The sequence below is a fragment of the Labrus bergylta genome, chromosome 7 (genome assembly GCF_963930695.1).
Source record: "Labrus bergylta chromosome 7, fLabBer1.1, whole genome shotgun sequence".
In the NCBI taxonomy this organism is placed as follows: Eukaryota; Metazoa; Chordata; class Actinopteri; order Labriformes; family Labridae; genus Labrus; species Labrus bergylta.
The window spans coordinates 15,692,683-15,711,635 of record NC_089201.1 but is presented as its reverse complement, the minus strand read 5'-3'; the positions used below and the strand labels follow the sequence as shown (position 1 = coordinate 15,711,635).

Sequence of the window (18,953 nt, the reverse complement as noted above, 5' to 3'; positions counted from 1 at the left end):
TTGTAAAGCAAAAAACTTGAAACCGACCTACAGTACCTTCACTGCCCACCAGAGGGCCAGAGCCCACACTCAGGGAATCACTGATTTAGACAGTTTGGCCCCAAAACTGTTACTCAAACCTACTGTGGGGACCTTTGAAGTAGTCATGATGAGACATATTTAGAGTAACACTGATGCCTCTTTTTACAGACACAAGAAACCAAAATCAACAGCCAGAAGATTCATAATTTCTTTGGAGTTATTTTTCGATGTCTCTCAGCACTGCCACCAGGTCAGATAAAATGATATTCAGCTTGCAGAGCAAAAGTGATTTTTTTTTTCCCATCCTCTGACTTTGCTTCTTGCTTCGTTTGTTTGTTTTATCTTTTGACTTGTTTGTCAAAGTCAGTTGTGGATTATCACTGCAGCAGTATTATATTGAAGAGCTCTAAGGATGTGTCGCCTCCTAGTGGACTATAAGAGAAGTACATGGGAGAGCAGCAGTTCTTAGTGCCACACAGAAACCCTCTTTGGATTTTTTAAGTTTGTGCATCCTTGTTATCATTTCTCTCCTCGTCTCCTTATTTTGCGGTCGCTCCTACCTGAGATATGAGTGGAGGAGGTGAGGAAGAGTCGGATGACGGAGCAGTTCAGGACTTAAACGTTCATCAAAATGATACCAGGACGTCAGAGCGGCCTTTGAAAGCAACAGATTCAAGCTAACATGAGACATCACTTCGTTAACCATCCATTGTTTTGTTAAAGTATTTGAAAAACTGGTTCTATACTGTATGTGCAAAGAATTATAATTTTATTTACATGTTTTGTTTTGGTTTGTTTTTGTTTTGAAATATTTTTTGGGCCGTGGTTTTCTTTATTGGACAGGACAGCTGAGGAGAGTTTCTTGTCAAGTTGCAGTTGGATTGTGAACAAACACATAACAACAGAAGGACATACTGGCTTGAAGTCATTTAATCACAGACCGCTGGCTGTACTCCATCACTCTCAGAGGTTATAGTTTATTAGGCTAGAAATTATTTGATATCCACATCCTCAAACGTGCATCCTCAGCATGTAAACATCACACAGACCTTTGAAGTAAACTACTCCAGAGTCTGTGAGGGTACACAGATAAAGAAAGAAGGCTTCAATAGACATGTTCTAAAATTTATTGTGTATACATTTTCTTAGATTTTAGTATGAAAGGATGAAACACGTGAATGTACATCTGGTTTCAGGTACCAACTGGATCCATGTTGCCAGGTTTGATTTGATCACCTGTTGGGAAAAAACAAAACATCCAAATCTATGAATAGAATGTTTTCGTATTTTACACTTGTTCTTGTTATTATGTATAATCCATTTCAATTTAATCAATTCAATCTCTGTATGTATGAAGCACACATGTTATTATCCTGTGTTCAAACGGGGATCCTGCTGCGGCTTCAGGTAATGTAAAGACATTTTCAGGTGTGCAGTGCTTTAATTAAAGGAAGAATGTGTGACTTTTTGATCCAGTAGATGTCGCCCTGGAGCACCAGCATGAAACCAAAACAAACTGTTGTTAGGTGACACCTCCTCCGTACTGTTCTCCTCCAGGGACACACCTCTAACCCCTCTCCACTCGAACTACAACTTACCAAAATTGGAAGGATCAATCCCTTTTATTGTATCTTAATTTACCGACCTCCTGGTCAAGCAGGACAGTTTTTAACTGAGTTCACTGACTTTTTAACATCTTGTATTTAACTGGACAGAATACTTTTAGCTGGGGATTTTAACCTGCATATTGATGATGTTTCCAATTCTGCAGCCACTGAATTTCTCAATATTACAGATTCTTTTAACCTCAAGCAACATGTTGTAGGCCCCAAGCACATAAAAGGCCACACCTTGGACCTGGTTTTTTCTCTAGGGATAGATGTCAACCATGTCCGATGTGAAGAGCTACTGATCAGTGACCATAGAAGTATTTTCTTTGATCTTTGTGTAACCATTGATCCGCCCAGTGTTGTAAGAACCTTCCACTCCCACATCATTACAACAGATACAGCCGATCAGTTCTTAGCACAATATGATTGGGATTGTCATTCACACCTAAACAATACTGACCTTTTATTACAATCTTTTAATCTCCATTGTGCCATTTTACTGGACACAGTGGCACCTTTAAAGACTAGGACTAAGGCCATTCCTAACATTTCCCTATGGATGACCAATGCTGTCCACTGCCTGAGACAGCAATGTCGAAAGTCTGAACGACTATGGAAATCCACTGGACTAGAGATACATCGCCTTTATCTCAAAGATTTGCGGCATTCTTTTAATGAAGCAGTACAGGAAGCCAGAACTGCTTACTTTGGCACTTTAATCTCTTCCTCTAGAAGGAATCCAAAAGTTTTATTTGACACAGTCAACAATATTGTCTCACCATCTCCATCCACCTTAGCATGCTGTTCAACTGATGACTGCACTAAGTTCATTTCCTTCTTTGTTGATAAGGTATTGGCTATAAGGTCCAATATGCAGCCGAACTCTCACCCACCTAGAGACAGCTCCTCTGCTACCCCTACAGTCTTGGACTCCTTCCATCTTGTTAGCTTTGAGGGTCTTATGGATTTGACATGCTCCTTGGATGTCTTACCACCTCACTGTTTTTAAAACTTTTACCTACTATTGGTCCTGCTGTTTTATCCATTGTAAATTCCTCATTGCTTACAGGATGTTTCCCTACTTATTTTTAAAATGCAACGTTTTAGCCCATCTTAAAGAAACCAAATTTAGACCCAGCGCTGCCTATGAACTATAGGCCAATTTTAAAGTTGCCATTTATGTCCAAAATATTGGAAAAAGTTGTGGCCAATCAACTCACTGCTGTGTTGGAGGAACATAACATCTATGACAAATTCCAGTCAGGGTTCCAGAAAGGGCACTCCACTGAAACTGCTCTATCAAGGGTCTCCAATGATATTTTAATGTCTGCTGATGGAGGTGATTGTTCAGTGTTGGTTCTTCTTGACCTCAGCTCCGCCTTTGATACGGTTGACCACCCTAACCTCATACTGGCCCTCACTTATCAATCTGGTGTAGAAACCAGCGCAGATTTGGGTGTAGAAATCAGCGTACGTCAGGGTCCACGTGGGACCTGTGAAACGTGCGTATCTGGCTGATCACAGCGTACGCAAGACCGGGTGATCTATGTTTTATTGTGCCAATTATTGTTCCTGGTTATAGCAGGATTTTATAATGTCATCCATGACGTACACATTTTTTATTTTATCTTCTTTCATTGTATGGATGCTGTTGTTGTTTTTTGTTGATGTAAAGCACTTTGTGACCTTCGTCTGCGAAAAGCGCTATATAAATAAACTTTATTGTTATTATTATTCATACAAAGGTTTTAGCACAAGCTGCAGACAAAAATGTCCTTTGCTCAAGCTGCATAGTTGAGCTAGCATTCTAATGTTAGCACTCTTTAGTTAGCATGTAGCTTCATGTTGCATGTAAATTGACACAGAATGACCAAGATCTAAAAACACTTAGCTGGCATTCAAATAATCAGTGAGTATGTTCTTCTTCTTCTCTTGTCCTTGACTAAAACAGCTTTTATACACAAGTGGAGGAGCCGGCCGTCCCGTCCATGTTAACACGGCTCTGACAACAACACAGCCAGCAGGACTCAAGCTTCTCACTCATTGTAGACAGTCATGACTCAGAGACACATTTACACAGGATAGACTTGATGTCTGTTGTATTAATGGGTAAAATGTTGCACATTCTTCATTCTTCTACAAGTCGCTACACTAAACTCAAGGAGGGCAAGGCCAGGTGAGTTCATTTTAAGAGCACATTTCAGCAACAAGGCAGTTCAAAGAGCTTCACACAAAACATCGGAACATCATGACAAGGAGAAAAGAAGAGAGAGCACAGGACAATTATTAGAACACACCAATTAAAAGAGTTACTGAATTTAAAAAACTTCTGAAACAGAAGCTTGAATATAATAAAACATGATGTAGTAACAGTGTCTCTAACTAAATAGTACCAGGATCATTTGCACTAGAAGAGGGAGAATCACCAGAGAAAAAGATACTGCTTCAAATATAAGATGTGTATTAGGATTTTAATCTCCATCAAAATAAAATAAGTTGGGAACTCACTCTGAGGTTGTTGTTGTTTCAGTAGGCGACAGGAAAGTAAAGGACATTAACGAGAAACAAAGCAGAAGAGGAGAGTCAGACACTTACTCACTGTTTAACATTTGTACAGCCTGTTCAGTCTGGTGATGTCATTTTGGCTCATCTGGGTGGCCGTGCCGAATTCAACATTGGCGTTGGGGATGGGAGCCATCGTAGGCTTATTGTTCCCAGAGAAGGCGTACCTGGAAATATACACGATACAGATAACGATAATTTATTTTGTTGTCTTGGGAAGAAGAAAATTATTGGTTCACTATCAGCTGTGTCAAAAAAGGCTCAGGGAGTGTGGAAAATGTATTTGGACTTGTGGAAAGCACCAACCCCCCTTTAAATACGCATACTTTCCCAAGGTTGATTCTGCTTCAAAGTTTGGCATTTTAAAATACAGTATAAGGGGATTGACTCACTTTGGATCCCAGCCCCAAGTGGTCATTTGAGGTACTGCAGGTGTCGCTTGAAGGAGTTAATAAGGACTTATAACAGTTCATGTTGCAGCTCTTTATAGAGGTTTTTTTTCTTGTCTCTTAGTAAAACAGATTATCTAAAAAAGTGTTGACAGAAGCCGAAGAGGATTCCTTCTTGCTTTGATGAAATGAAACGTATGATTCTCCTCGTCTTTATCCCAATCATTTTCATAGTCATATTTAAGTCCCTTAAATCAAGATTCATACAAAAAATGATCGCACAAAGTTATTAAAAGAAAAACTTTCGGAAAATGTATTAAATGATATCGAAACAAGAGATGCTGGATGAAATGAAGTCTGGCCAACCTGTGGTACTGCATGACAGAGTTGTAGTCGTAGGGGGTGTTCTGGTTCAGAGTGTTGATCTTGTCGAAGGCGTACTCCCACCCTAAAGACAAAAAAGAAATCACAACAAGGGTTAAAAGAAAAATAGAAACTGTTAACTGTCTTTTAGTTTGCCCGGTTAGATCTCTGGATATTGCATTGAGGGAAAATATGAAATGTGTCATTTAAATTGAATTTTTTTTGTGCCAGTTTTTATCATTTGTTAGCTGTGAAGCAGTAGGATTACTTTTGTGTTACGATTGAATTTAAGCTATAAACCTGTTTCACAGATGCCATGATTTCTCAGCTCATCTTTGAGTTTTGGACTTTCTGTTTACAACAAGTTTACACAACATATATTAATAAATAAAAATGTGAAAAGGGCACGAGCATTTGGGAGAGTTTAAGTACTGGGTGCTGGACGAAAAACATCCAAACATAAAAAAAAGTGGTGTGTCCGCACACCAGAAGCTACTGCAATTAAATTGAATTGAATGGAATATCCCATATCTACAACCCCGAGGTCACCTGACATCATATCACATGACCTGTCAGGTGACCTCTGTGTTGCATATATATATATATATATATATATATGTATGTGTGTGTGTGTGTGGAGGTGTGTTCATTAACTTGTTCATGTCTGATGAAGGTAGAAAGCCTGAAATGTTACATGTGATATTCCATTAAATTCAATTTAATTGGAGCAGCTTTTGGTGTGTGGACTCAGTACTTTTTCTTTTTTTATATATTTATGTTCATATAAACCTCCAGGTTGTATTTCAAAGATAAAGATATGATCAATTTAAAAAAGCAGACCTATCAGAAGTATTTTTTAATCCTCAGTTGGGTCCACTGATGAGTTTATCCTTCTTCTAAATGTAACATTATAAGTGTCTCTTTGGTTTGTGTGTTAGAGGCTGAAATACAGACCGGACTGGATGTTCTCCCACAGGATCTTGATGTATTGGTCTCTGTCTGAGCGGCACTGTTCGTGGTTGAAGCCGAGCGCGTGAAGCAGCTCATGCTGCACAGTGCTGTGGTAGAGGCAGCCCTGACGGTCCAGAGACACCGTCTGAGAGTAACCACGGCGACCAACGTACGAATAACAACTGCAATCAAACAGTGAAATAAAACATGAGATGATAGAAGCAAAAGTGCACGGCTCAATAATTTGCTGAATAATTAAGAAGATAATTATTTATCTTAATGAAATAAAGTCTTCACTGACTCTGACGCAGCTGTCTCCCCCCCCCCCCCCGTCCCCTCCTCTCTAGAGTCAATGTGCACGCAGGTTGCCATGTGATGGACACTGAAGCTTCAGTGTTTAGCCAGCTCTGCATTAGTCTATAAACCATTCTGTGTTTTAACCTCCCTCCATTTTTCAAAAGCATCTCCAATATTGATCCTAGTTTTTGCACGTTTCTGCTCGTTGAGCTTATTAGAAACATGCATAAGTTTTTTAGGTCGGGTACAATCACTTCTATCTGAACCAGTTCTCTTGCCCGCTTCCATCGCTGCAACACCTGTTGGTTTGACCTGATAACTGCTCTCATATCTGGTCTCATATACGGTCTTATGGGGGTGCTTTAAAACCGCCCACCTTCTCTGGTCCAAACAAATCCAGATAATTCAGGACCAGAATCTAAAGTTAGAAGGAGAACATACTGGCTGCTGCATTGTTGACAGAGAAGCCAGCACTTCAACATAGCATGTTTCCTTAATGTCTGATCATAAAGTAAGGTCACTTTATCATTTCAGTTAGCAGATATCTTACAGATATGTTGCTCAATTTTCTAATAGCTGATATTAATTGATTTGTATTTTGCACAATCACATGTTTGAGGTAATAAAAACATCACCCATTGTCGGACTGGATGTTCAGGTAATCCCTCTGGCTGCTGCGCTGGACGAAGCGAATGCACGAGACGTCATGGAAGGAGACAAGACCACGCTCGATGATGGAGCGCTCACGAGAAGCTGAGAAAAACACAAGCACAAACGACTATGAGCAGGGGTTCAACATGTTGACGAGCAGCACCTCTGGAGGCATCTTAATCTTTACTTGATTACGAGTTCAAATCTCCGTAGAAGCTTAAAAAAATTTACTCACAGAAATGTCCTGCGATGGTATAAGGCACATAGATTTTTCCATCAGCTGATTTTGCCCACATGCAGCCTTGGGAGGTGCAGGGATCAGCGTTTCTCTCGTTTTCATTGTCATAGGCGATGTCATCGATAACCAAGGGCTCGTCCTTTGTGCGCACTGCAGGAGGACGACAAACAGGATAGGTCAGTGACATCATCGCCGAAGTCCGTTTACTTTGACCTTTAAAAGTGTTTAACTGGAAAGGCTGTCTAAGGCACAACCAATGTGCATGGACTTTTGCGTCATGGACTGTGGCAGCCTTCATGGTCCCCCGTATGGGACATTTCATGTAAGACACCCAGGTCTAAGATTGGCCAATGGCAGCTGGGATCGGCATCAGCAGTATAGAAAATGGATGGATATTTCTCCATCATTACCTTACTTTGTTTTAAAGCCACCATAGCTTTTGCCACATTTGACAAATGACTTCAATACTGAATTCATATAATTATGAAATGATTCACACTATCAAAGTTAAAATGTAATAAATACATTTGTCTTACCTACATCTTTGTTGGCCCTCCACAGGAGCTCAGACACAGACAGATCCTAGATCAGGAAGGTCATGTCATTAATAAGAGGACAGGAAATGGTAAATGGTCTTGAGCTTGTAGAGCGCTTTTCGAGTCTTCTGACTACTCGAAGTGCTTTTTCACCGCAGGTCACACCAATTCACACACTGATGGCAGAGGCTGATATGTAAAGTGACCATCAGAAGTAACGAATCCCATTCATACACATTCATACCCCGCCACCGAAGCAATGGGAGCAATTCAGTGTCAAGTGTCTTGTCCAAGGACACATCGGACACGTGGCTGCAGGAACTGGGGATCGAACCCCCAACTTTCCGTTTGAGAGAAGACCGACTCTACTGAGCCAAAGCAGCCCCATTTAAACAAACAATCAGCAAATTCAGAAATGCATTTTTGAAAAATATATGTACAACAGTCCAAAATAAATGCAACCACTGAAAGCCGCCCACACATGAAAAATGAACCAAGCTGCAAAAGTTATATGGAGAAAAAAAAGCATAAATAACAAACGTGCTGTTGTTGCAGGTTCAAACATAAAGACATAGATAGTAAAATAACTCTGAAAGAGTAAAATAGATAATGTTGTTGTTACAGAAATAGCCATTTTAGTTAGATGATCAATTAAAATGTAAGTAACTTAATCAATTGTCTGCTCTTATGAACATCCTTGTTGCTATAAATTTGGGATGCAAATCTTTTACAGCGTAGTTTGGGGTTAGTTGCAGCAGATCTTTATTTTCTGTTATTAAACTGGAGATAATAACATCAACAACAGAGGGCGCCGATAGCCTTGTCACTATAGGCTACCTTGCACTGACGCTATAGTCTTCATCACAGTGGCCATGGGTTTGAATCCGACCTCGACCCTTCGCTGCATGTCAGTCTCACTCTCTGATCCCAACGTTTCTGTCTCTCTTCAGAGGCCCAAAAAATATCGAACAAACAAAAAACCAGCAACAACAGGAGGAAATCCAGAGACTAAACTGAGAGCTCTGATCTGACCCTCGTTTGACCTCTTTCTTCTTTTCTGTTGTTTTAAAATGTGAAAGTTTCCTGACCGTATCTTCAGCCCAGGAGCATTCAGAGAGCAGCAGCAGGACAACGAGGACACCGAGCGAGCACTTGAAGAGAGCCATGTTTCCGTCCTGCAGGTGAACAGAGTGGACACCTGGGTCCTGCTGCAGATGCTGTTTATAACCTTCACTACATCTGCTTTGCCCGGTGATAAGAGGCGTCGCCTTGAAAACATGCGGCTGATTCCCACATTAGTTCAGCAAAATAAAATCTGCTTATGGAAGCAAAATAAATATTGGTCACTTTCATGTGAAATCGTGGGAGTGAAGGTGGGGAGGACACCTGCTAAATGTTGAAGTCTGACCCATGACAGATACAGTCGAATAATTATAGACTTTATTGTTTAAACTACAGATAACTGTTTCCTTAGAAAACAGCATGAGGGATTAAGCTAGACGTCATTTCTTATATCCATTTATATAACAATGTACTGGCCATTCATACAAGGGGCTGGCAAAAAAAAAACATTCTTATTTTAGCAGAAAAAGTAAATTCATAAAGAAGCAACACAAGAAGTGAAATACGATGTTTTTTTTCATTTTGTGAATTCATCTTTCGACTTTACATCTTCTTAAAGTACTTTGTCTCTATGTTATTTTGACTCAGCAAGTTTCCTGGCGGGTATGTTGCGCCCCCCATGTACAGAGGCTGTAGTCCTCATCGTGGTGGCCGTGGGTTTGAGACGCTGTTTGTCAACAGGCAAGATAGGGCCCAACATCAGTAGGGCAAAAAACTGAAGAATGGTGGTGAGTGCTGGTTGAAGGGGCCCCCTGTGAATCTTTGTCTTGGACCCCCAACAGACTCTAGAATCGCCCCTGGTTTGAATCCGAACAACATTCAAGGAAACCCGTGCTACCAACCTTCAGTCCCTTTTTATAAATGGGATGAATTTGCAGAACAGGGCATGTTCCACTAAGGGGTGATGTGAAGGGCAGTCACTATGCAAGTAGCTCTCAGGGCAGAGTCCGAGAGAGCATCATAATACAGTCATCAAGTATGACAATATTTTCACATATCTTCTATCATAAAATATGAAACATTATCAATATATGAACCTGATGTTTTGCTCCTGCTGGTTTTCATTAAGTTTATATTCCCTCTGGTCTACCTTATCACGTGTTGACCAGCTGTCACTTTAATGTTGCCTGAGATAATAATGAACCAGAAAGCTGTATGAAGTTACCTTCAAGCTAGCACACATTTCTCTCATCTTTACCTATGGCTACCAAACAGTAAATATGATCAGACAGCATGTTGAACAGAAAGGCTGGCTTGCTAGCTTTCCAAAGTGTTTTCACGGAAAACTAACGTTATGTAAATTGCCATGTGCTGCACAATGCGACTCATTGCGGTCGGGGTGAGAATGGTCAGAGTGTCTGAGCGCCCAGCCACACATCTCCAAGATTTTGTAACAACGCGGACGACCTCGTGTCGACCACGATTGCGCAATATTTCCCCGCAGGGCCCGGAAGTACTTTCTTCGGGCCGTGTTGAGCAATCAGACCGCTTTGACCGCAATCAGTATGAAACGACTCAACGTTTGCAGGGACCGTGGCGCCGGCCGCAAGAAGCATGACCTCAATTCTTGTTCCAATAAAAAGGAACGGCAATGATCATAACGACACATTTCACAGAGGGGGGCTCACAAACCAATGGGTGACATATCGGTGGCTGCGTCCACTTCTTGTTGTCCATTTTAAAAAACGCACCACGTTGGTTGCCTGAACACAAAGACGCATCAGCAGCCGTGACATAAACAACATTTATTCAAACATCGATAAGAGCAGCGAGACGGACACAAATAAAAGTACAATCAGGTGCAGAAAGACTTGGGGAACCTTTCATTATTTTCATTTAAAACACATAATACTCTGATTCAGTAAAGGACTTCTCTGATTAAAACTCTGTACTTTACAATGCTGGATTAGCTTCGACAGTTTCTGAAAACAGAAACCTGCTGAGCCCAGTTCATCACAGGAAACCAGATCCAGCTGTTCAGGAGGATCTGGATCAGAAGGACAGGTTAATGAGCGGGGCGTTGTTCTCTCTTTTGTCTTCTGGACTCCACTTGATGAGCGGAGAGGTCAGATCGATCAGCTGCTGAAAGAAATACATCAAAAACATTCCCCTATGAGGTGATGCTTGAACATGTCATTATAAGGCTGAAACTATACATTATATACTAATCTTCTGATTGTTTTCAGGTTCATCACAATCCTTTTTACAGGCAGAAAACGACATTGACCAATTCCCGTCTACAAATTCTAATGCCACACTCTGCATCCCAAGTCCCACTTTCAGTATTTGGCAGGTCACATTATGTAGAATCCACTTCATCATGTTTCTCTAACACTAACATGTGTCTCTAGTCCGTCTACAAACCCCCCAATGATGAGAAAAGTCCATCCTCTCCATCTTTTACCTGCTCCACTTTTCAGAAAATGTGTGCTCAAACAGGCCGTTTGGAGATTTTCCCTTCATGACATCACAAAGGGCAGTAACCCCTCCCCCAGGTGGGTGACACTCCCACAGCTAGGTGTTTGTTTTCCCCTCTGAGTCTGCTTTCTCACTGTAAACAATAGGACACAGTTACCTGAGAGGACGGGCAGGTCTTGCCGCTGGTCCGGATCAAGTCGGGGGTGTTGGTCAGGTCGATGAGCAGTTTCTCTTGAGGGTGCACAATGGGGGCCGGAAGATCCAACAGGAGGACCTGAGGAGATTAAAAAGAGAGAGGATGACGAGTGAAGAAAGTCTGAAAGGTTCTCTCAACTGAGGAGGAGGAGGAGGGTGAAGTTCAGATCAAATTATACTTTCAGAATATCCTGTTCTCTGTTGACCAGGCTCTGAACAGGTTAATCTGCAGCCAGCCTCAAGTGGAAACCAGAGCCTGCCGCTGTTTTGTGTTTGTGTGTCTTCTCTGACCTCCTGTGTCTTTGTGTTGCTCTCCCCTGTAGACCCGAGTTCGATCAGGTCTCTGCTGGGCGCTGGTTCCACCTGAATTGGTTCCGATACAGGCTCAATGCTCTCCGATTGGTCGGTGTGTGGAAGGCTTGGGGGCGGGGCAGCAGTAGACTCCTCCTCCTCTTCCAGACAGAAGGGCCGGACCTCAAGGGCAACAACAAGCTCTGCCTCCTGAGTCTCTGCTGGGGTGGGGCTACACAAAAAAAAACGACAAAAAACAAAACAGAAACAAAACAGAAGTAAGTGACAAAGGTGCTTTCAATATTCATTTGTACAACTTAATCAAACTGAATGCACAAAGTTGGATTTTTAAATGTGTATACATCAAAGTGAACAGGTAAGTATTTCAGTATGTCACCTGCAGCTTTTCTCTCTCCTAGCAACACTGTGGCAAGGGGCGGGGCCAGAGTCAGAGGTGGTTGAAGGTCTGGAGGGCAGGGTCAGGTTGGTGGGCGTGGCCGGGGGAATGGCGGACATCCTGCGCTTCACAGGGGTAGGAAGGGCAGAGGGACGCCGTGCCTTCATCGGCAACACCCTGCCACTGCCAGCAGAGGGCGTTACAGGACCGGCAGAGGCCTTCTGAGGGAGACTAACCTCAGCACTGTCAAAGAGGTGGATTAAAATAAACAAACTTAGATTTGAGACACAGAACTGAGTGGCAACAGAGACTGGACATGTGTTCAGGTGCGTTTTTTCCACCTGGATGACACATCTACTTTCTATAAATATCCCTCTGTACTTTAAATTAGATTAAGTTTGGAGCTGTATGTTGACTTTGTTTTAATTGAATTAAAGCTCTCTGTAGAGAACAAATTCCTCTTTGTGTAACTCCAGGTCAAAACTCCAGGACACCAAATCCCCTTAACGGCATAAACTTGCTCCCGTCAAAAGGATGTCAGCCAGCTGGTTATGTGTACAATTTGTAGGGTTTCATTGTTTGCATCTTCATCAACATCCAAATGACAAATTAAGCTACATATACTCTGCTCTGTTTTTGGACATGTGTCAGTCACATGACCAAAATAATAATAATAATAATATTTTTTTTAAAAAGGTCCCTGCTGACATAAAACTGACTCAAGATTAAAGATGCGGCGACAGTGGGGTAGTGGGATTTAATTTACCTTTCCACGCTGCTTGTTGACATCTGCCTCTTTAGATGAATCATCTTTGAGGTGTCTGGAGACGAAACACAAAGTCAGACAGAACGAGAGATTTAAACTTTTACTCACAGACAATAACACCCAACAACACTTTATAAAAGATTTCATGTCTTTGTAAAGAATGAGATTTTGTTTAATACACTGCAGAATGAATGACTTTAACTATTTCACAAACAAACTACTGAAGATGAAATTGAACTCTCACCGTCTTTTTGAGCGACTCCTCTGAATCCTCCGCTGGGCGTTGGTAGGACCAAAGCTTCAGGTTTGGATTTAGTTTTCAAACCACTCTGCAGCCGTGTCGAGGAGCTGGAGGGGATGGAGGCAGTCCTCTCTGAAAGTCTTTTGGCAGGCGTCACCTGGAGGGGCGTGGTCTCAGCTCTCTTCAGCGGTCTACACTTTGTGGTTTTGGGGAGTTCCACCTCTGAGGGCTTCCTCGCCTGGGTGGACAGCGAGCGACGGCCAGCGTTGGACGACGCTGGTCTCGCAGTGCCATACACACTTGAGCGGTTTGTTCTGCTGGGATTGGATGGTTTGGTTATGCTGCTGGGGGCGGGGCCAGTGGAGCCACTTAGGCTCTGGTTCAGAGAAGAGTTAAGTTTACCTGAGAAGAGACAACACCTGAACTGTGACTTGATAGTAATAAGCAGGAGAGAGTGGTGCAGATGTTAGTGATTTGCTGTTGGATGTCGGGTCTTCAAAAAGAATTTAATCTTCAATACTAAACTTGTAAAAAAAATAAAACGTAAGTCAAAAGGCTCTTAATATCTTTTTGATTAACTGAGATAGCACACAAACTCCTGCATACTGTCTGAGGGAACTCTCACACTAAGTAATCGGTACCATGCCTAAGCACACTTCACCCCTAAAGTCCAGTGTGAGTGCTCCGACCCGAGCTCAAACACTTCCTCAGCCCTTGCACGCTTGGAAGATGTGTGCGGCACGGGACAGTGCACGGGCACTCACTGTGGACAGTCTTTGTTATGGAGTAATCCCGGAGTGTTCTGTCTATATCTGACTAAAATGACTTAAAATAAGACACAAAGTCAGTAAAGTATCTGTCATGTTCTCTGTTTTGTTCTCCGATGTGCGGACGTGGACTCGACCGCCCATCCCTGTAATTATTTAAGTTTTCGAGTCCGTCTGTCTTGTAAACTAAGCACACTTCATAGTTACGTACAATCCTGCATGTGTTGTATTACAACGTTTACGCAGGCTATAAGATGTTACCATGCTCAGGCCCGGTTAGTCCTGGAGCAGTGTGAGTGCAGGCCCAGTGGGGGCAAGGGGAGGGGGGGTAATTGTGCTTAAACAGCTTACCAGAGCATGAGGCCTAGCGTCAAAGAGTAAGGTCTTTGATCTGCTTTTTGTAAAGTGTCAAAAAAAAAAAAAAAAAAGGCAACGGTATGTCGACAAAAAAAACTCCTCCCACGTGCTTTAAAAAGAATCTCATATCTTAGATCTGAAATTAGTTTTATGTTCTTCCTAAAGATTTACTTTTGGGCTTTCAGCCTTCATTTGATAGGACAGTGGATAGAGTAGGAAACGAGAGAGAATGGGAACAACATGTGTGAAAGAACCCCGCAGGTCAGGCTTGAACCCCAACCAGCAGCTCGGAGGATTATAACCTCTGTACACAAAGCGCGACCCAACAGCTAAAGGAGTTTTTAAAATGTTTTATTTTGTTCATTCTTTGCTTTTTACTTCATGACCTGCCTGTTTGATTCTGCTGCCTTCAGGTAGCACTTTTGTATCGTGAAACGTGTTTTATAAATCAAAGTTATTAATAGAAGATGATTTAGAAAAAAGGAAGACGTTTGTGATGAGTTAACTTTGAGGTCATAGTTTACCTTCAGGCTGGCACAGGGAAAGACTGTGGATGTTTGAATACAAAGTAAGCTGTAAGCAGTTAGCTTATCTTTAGCTTAAGGGGATATAGACAAATGTTCGATGTTTGTGTATGATTGAGCTGTTAGCACTTAGCATACCTTTAGCAGGAGACAGAGATATGCTGGAGTTGAAGCTGGACACTGATGAAGAGGACGAAGACGTGTTCTTCCTGTCCGTCACTCTCCTGCTCTGGAGGGGAGGAACTTTCACAGCTGACATGTTCCTCGTAAAACTCTGAATCAAAACAACATGATCGGTGATTTGTTAGTAGGTTTATAATAGCATACACAATCAATATGATAAAACAGATATGTGTCGGGTCACAATCGTACTTTGCTGGGCGGAGCCATCGTGCGTTTTCCCAGCAGGCTGGAGTTGAAGGAGGAGTCGCTGATGTCAGATGCAACACTCGCCGAGTCAGAGAGCAGATCCTCACTTGAATCTGCCAAGCTGGAGGGACGAGAAGATGGACTACGCTTCCAAGTCCCCAAAGCCTACAACCAGACAACAGCTGACATCAACATGTATCATCCATTTATTAAAACGTCAAACCAAACTGGGGGTCAGGACTCCTGTATGATCAGTGGGACAAGTAAAGAATTGTGTATACTCTAGTTCCACTTACCGGTTTCATCTCTCCGACTTTACTCAGGGGCTGCAGTCTGGTTCTATCCACTCTGCTCTTGCTTGCTGAACAGGGAGCCCTTGGGCCTGCTGGTTTGCTCGGCAGCACGACCCCCAGCGCGGCTTTCCCTCGCAGCCCCATCCTGGGCAGAGCCTTGACCCCGACCACAGGGCTTGAGGTGCTGAGTCTGGCGCTGGTGGAGAGGCGGGTGGATGATGTTGTGCTGACCGAGGCAGTGAGGCTTGATAAAGCTGCATTGTTAGGGCGGATGGTGGAAATAGTGTTAGCTGAGGCGGGGTGCTTTGATGAAGATGTCGCAGGGCTCGGGGATGGAGCTGTGCTGTTGCTGCTTCCTCTCAGTAGGCGGCGCTGGACAGCAGGCGGCAGCTGCTTCAGTGGACTGTCCTGCACTAAGAAGGTCTGCCGTTTGATAGGGCTGAGCGTGCTGAGCGAGCTGGTGGCGGTTAGAGCGAGCACGCCCAGTTTGGCTTCAGCGTCCTGCAGGAACTCCTCCCTGCGGTTTGTGGCCGCGGATGGCTCTCCAGCCTCACCGTGTGACTGGCTCAGTTCGCAGCTCTGAATCTGGTCCGCAAGTTTGTGAGCTTCCTGACACACAGCGTCCAGCAGATCTCCTGTCAGCGGACTCCAGCTCACCCGAGCACAATCGCTGCCCTCAACCCGAGATGCCACTTTCACAGAGACGCACTTTTCTTTATGGCTGAGTGGACCCACAAACACCTCGTCTTCATCTTCGTCTCCTTTGGAGCTGCAAAGAAGACAGAAATGACGGACATCCCAGCAGAGAGGAGATCAAAGAGCTTACAGAAGAATTAAACTCATGAAGGGGGAAGAAAGTTGACGCCTCAACGCAGAGCTCAATTAGAACAGTTGACTAATGTTAATGGCAAAACTTTAACATTATGAAAGTTGTTCAAATAACAGAAAGATGTGACCAGTTTGGTGCTAAATGTTTTTTGTTTGTTTTTTTGTAGCTTTTGGCTCTTAAGTAAAGTTTTCAGGAAATGTTCTTCCTACCTGGCAGGTGACAAAGAGACATCGAAGTCAAACTTCTCATCAAGCAGAAAAGACAGATCTGTTCAAAGACAAAGTTCATAAACAGACAATGTGATTACAACAGTATTAATAAAGTTTTATCCTATCCTATAAACAAAACAGACTGGGGGGGGGTCAGGGAGTGTTCACTTACCGCTGTTAGCTCGAGAGTCCATCCCGCTGTTTGTTTCTGAGGGAATCAGACTAAACCGGACGACACCTGCAGAGGTAAATAAAGATCTGATATCAAACAGCTTATAAAATATTCCACATTAACACTCTGACAAAGAGCGGAGACTGAAAGCATAATGTTGAACAGTTCATCGTCATGCTAACGTTAGCTTGTAGCCCATTGGCTCCCCAGACAACGCAGTTAACTCAACTCGATATGAGCTCTGAAGTGAGAATTTATATGTGAAGTTGCGTCCTTTCAGCAGCTCGGGGGAGTAAGAGTTTCATTTTAATCAAAACTACAAACCTCAAGTTCTTCTTTAAAAACTGACAATTCTTATGTTCTTCTTCGCATTCAAACGGCGACACGAAAACACGGCCAGAGCAAACGATTCAAATCGGCTGCGCTGCTGGTCACATGACTCCGACGAGCTCAGCCATTGGTTGGGAGGCGAGTGACGAAGGCAGGAGTAGAGTTGTGGGGATTGTAGTCAGATTGTAGTCCGTAGAGAGAAACCGACCTCCTGCTTGCATAAAAATAAGCAAAATTAAAAATAAAATACTCACAATTAACCGAAAAACATTAGCAGATACATACCAAGTAATATTAGTCTTTAACTTATTTATATATTTTTTATAATAATTCTTTATTTATCTATCATACTATGCGCTGGCAGAGCTAGTATTTTGTACTGTTATCTATGAGTAACAGCTACTTATGCACATGGACCATCCATACCACTTTTTTATCCTGGCTATGTATTGTGGGCTCATGTTTTTTGTATGTGTGGGATATGTATATATATATATATATGTGTTGTGTTGTGTGTTTGTATGTATGCTGGCTGCTGGAACACCTAAATTTCCCTGCTGGGATGAATAAAGTATATCTTATCTTTATCTTATCTTAATTCAGAATTTGGTTAAAAATGTATTACATAACATATGCATTAGGTCTATGATATGAGAGAAGCCTGTCATGTGTGATAACATTGTTCTGTATTACCATAACTTAGACTGAGACTTTCTTTATTGTCATTCAAACTTGTACTTTACAGTGCAGATAAGAACGAAATTTCGTTGCATTTCATATAAACGATATAAAGTGCAACACATGTTTCTCCTGAATCCAAAATATGAACAAAAACAAAAAGGTGATTTTTTTTAACCCCTTAATTGGCAGTGGTACCATCTGAGGGTATCTGACGAAAGCTTAAACTTCATTTGACTGCATCTAAATTGTGTGGAAGTATGAACATTGTGCCCAGGTTTCCATCCATTCTTTAAAATGTGAGAAAGCATTGTCTATTTACCAGAAATGATTTGCTTAACACAATAAATTCAGACTTCATGCGATCAGTTTATTTCAAATGGTCATGTCGCGAGAACGGTACAATTGTGATCAATTGACCAAATTAACACTGTAGACGAATAGCAATGCCTCAAACAATGGCTAAAATTAAAACAACAGAGCTATCATAAATATCTAACCAGAGGCGCTGCTTGTACACAGGCAACGCAGGCAACAGCTTGAGGCCCCGGACCAGTAGGGGGTGCCAGATGGCTGACAAAATTAAAACTAAAGAAGAGACCCATAATTAGCTAAATTTTGCTATGACAGTTGGGGACCTCCCTAAGGGGGCCCCATCTTACAGCATTCACTCTCATTGCCCTGCTGAAAGCTGGATGGAGGGCCACCCCAACTGATTTTTGCCTTGCATCCCAACAGACTCTAGAATCGCCACTGTATCTAGCAACTGTTTGACCGTCTGATCCTGTTGCTTTTGTTTTTATCGCTGGTATGTTCAGTATATTATACTGAATATATTTCATTCTCTTTTTGTCCTTTCAATATTTTTGTACATTTTATTTTGTGTTGCTTTCTCTCCTTAGCCATTAGTTGGGAGTGTTTCTCTTTCTATAATTATTCTAATTCTCGTTATTTTTACTCTGCTTTTCTCTCTTTGTATTAAGGGGGATGCATGCCACTCAGTTGGTAGAGTTGGTCGTCTCTCAATCGGAAGGTCGGGGGTTTGATCCCCAGCTCCTGCAGCAACATGTCCGATGTGTCCTTGGGCAAGACACTTAACCCCAAGTTGCATGCATTTCATTAGTTACTCCTGATGGTCACTTCACATAGCAGCCTCTACCATCAGTGTGTGAATGTGTAGGTGTGGCCTGCGGTGTAAAAGCGCTTTCAATAGTCAGAAGACTAGAAAAGTGCTCTGCAAGCTCGACTCCATTTACCATTTACCAAAAGCCTCCTATGTGGTGAGAATTAGCATTCGTGCTAAAACACTCAAAGCATACATCCGGTGCGTCCAATGTAATTGTGAGATCCATGCCGAATAAAAATCTAAATATTCTT

The 18,953-nt window shown here is 42.3% G+C and overlaps 2 protein-coding genes across 4 annotated transcripts; both read right to left on the bottom strand.

Annotated features, from left to right (window-relative positions):
- Positions 1-1,134: 1,134 nt before the first annotated feature.
- LOC109985970 (hatching enzyme 1.2) lies at positions 1,135-8,853 on the bottom strand. 2 transcript variants are annotated; one of them, XM_020636442.3, is made up of 8 exons: positions 8,707-8,853; positions 7,619-7,664; positions 7,080-7,232; positions 6,829-6,946; positions 5,900-6,078; positions 4,949-5,030; positions 4,227-4,360; positions 1,135-1,257 (listed from the first exon to the last, which is right to left on the bottom strand). In XM_020636442.3, exons 1-7 carry the CDS (start codon positions 8,782-8,784, stop codon positions 4,234-4,236), a joined length of 783 nt encoding a protein of 260 aa, XP_020492098.1. In that variant the 5' UTR covers positions 8,785-8,853; the 3' UTR covers positions 1,135-1,257; positions 4,227-4,233. The 2 variants fall into 2 exon arrangements, with proteins under 2 accessions (XP_020492098.1, XP_020492097.1); XM_020636441.3 differs by having other exon boundaries at positions 4,231-4,360.
- A 1,617-nt stretch (positions 8,854-10,470) lies between these two features.
- Positions 10,471-17,015, bottom strand: gtse1 (G-2 and S-phase expressed 1). 2 transcript variants are annotated; one of them, XM_020636447.3, is made up of 12 exons: positions 16,893-17,015; positions 16,569-16,634; positions 16,397-16,454; positions 15,362-16,127; positions 15,069-15,230; positions 14,835-14,970; positions 13,052-13,450; positions 12,808-12,862; positions 12,042-12,284; positions 11,645-11,876; positions 11,316-11,432; positions 10,471-10,822 (listed from the first exon to the last, which is right to left on the bottom strand). In XM_020636447.3, exons 2-12 carry the CDS (start codon positions 16,588-16,590, stop codon positions 10,733-10,735), a joined length of 2,280 nt encoding a protein of 759 aa, XP_020492103.2. In that variant the 5' UTR covers positions 16,591-16,634; positions 16,893-17,015; the 3' UTR covers positions 10,471-10,732. The 2 variants fall into 2 exon arrangements, with proteins under 2 accessions (XP_020492103.2, XP_065812936.1); XM_065956864.1 differs by having other exon boundaries at positions 10,471-10,819.
- Positions 17,016-18,953: the final 1,938 nt, after the last annotated feature.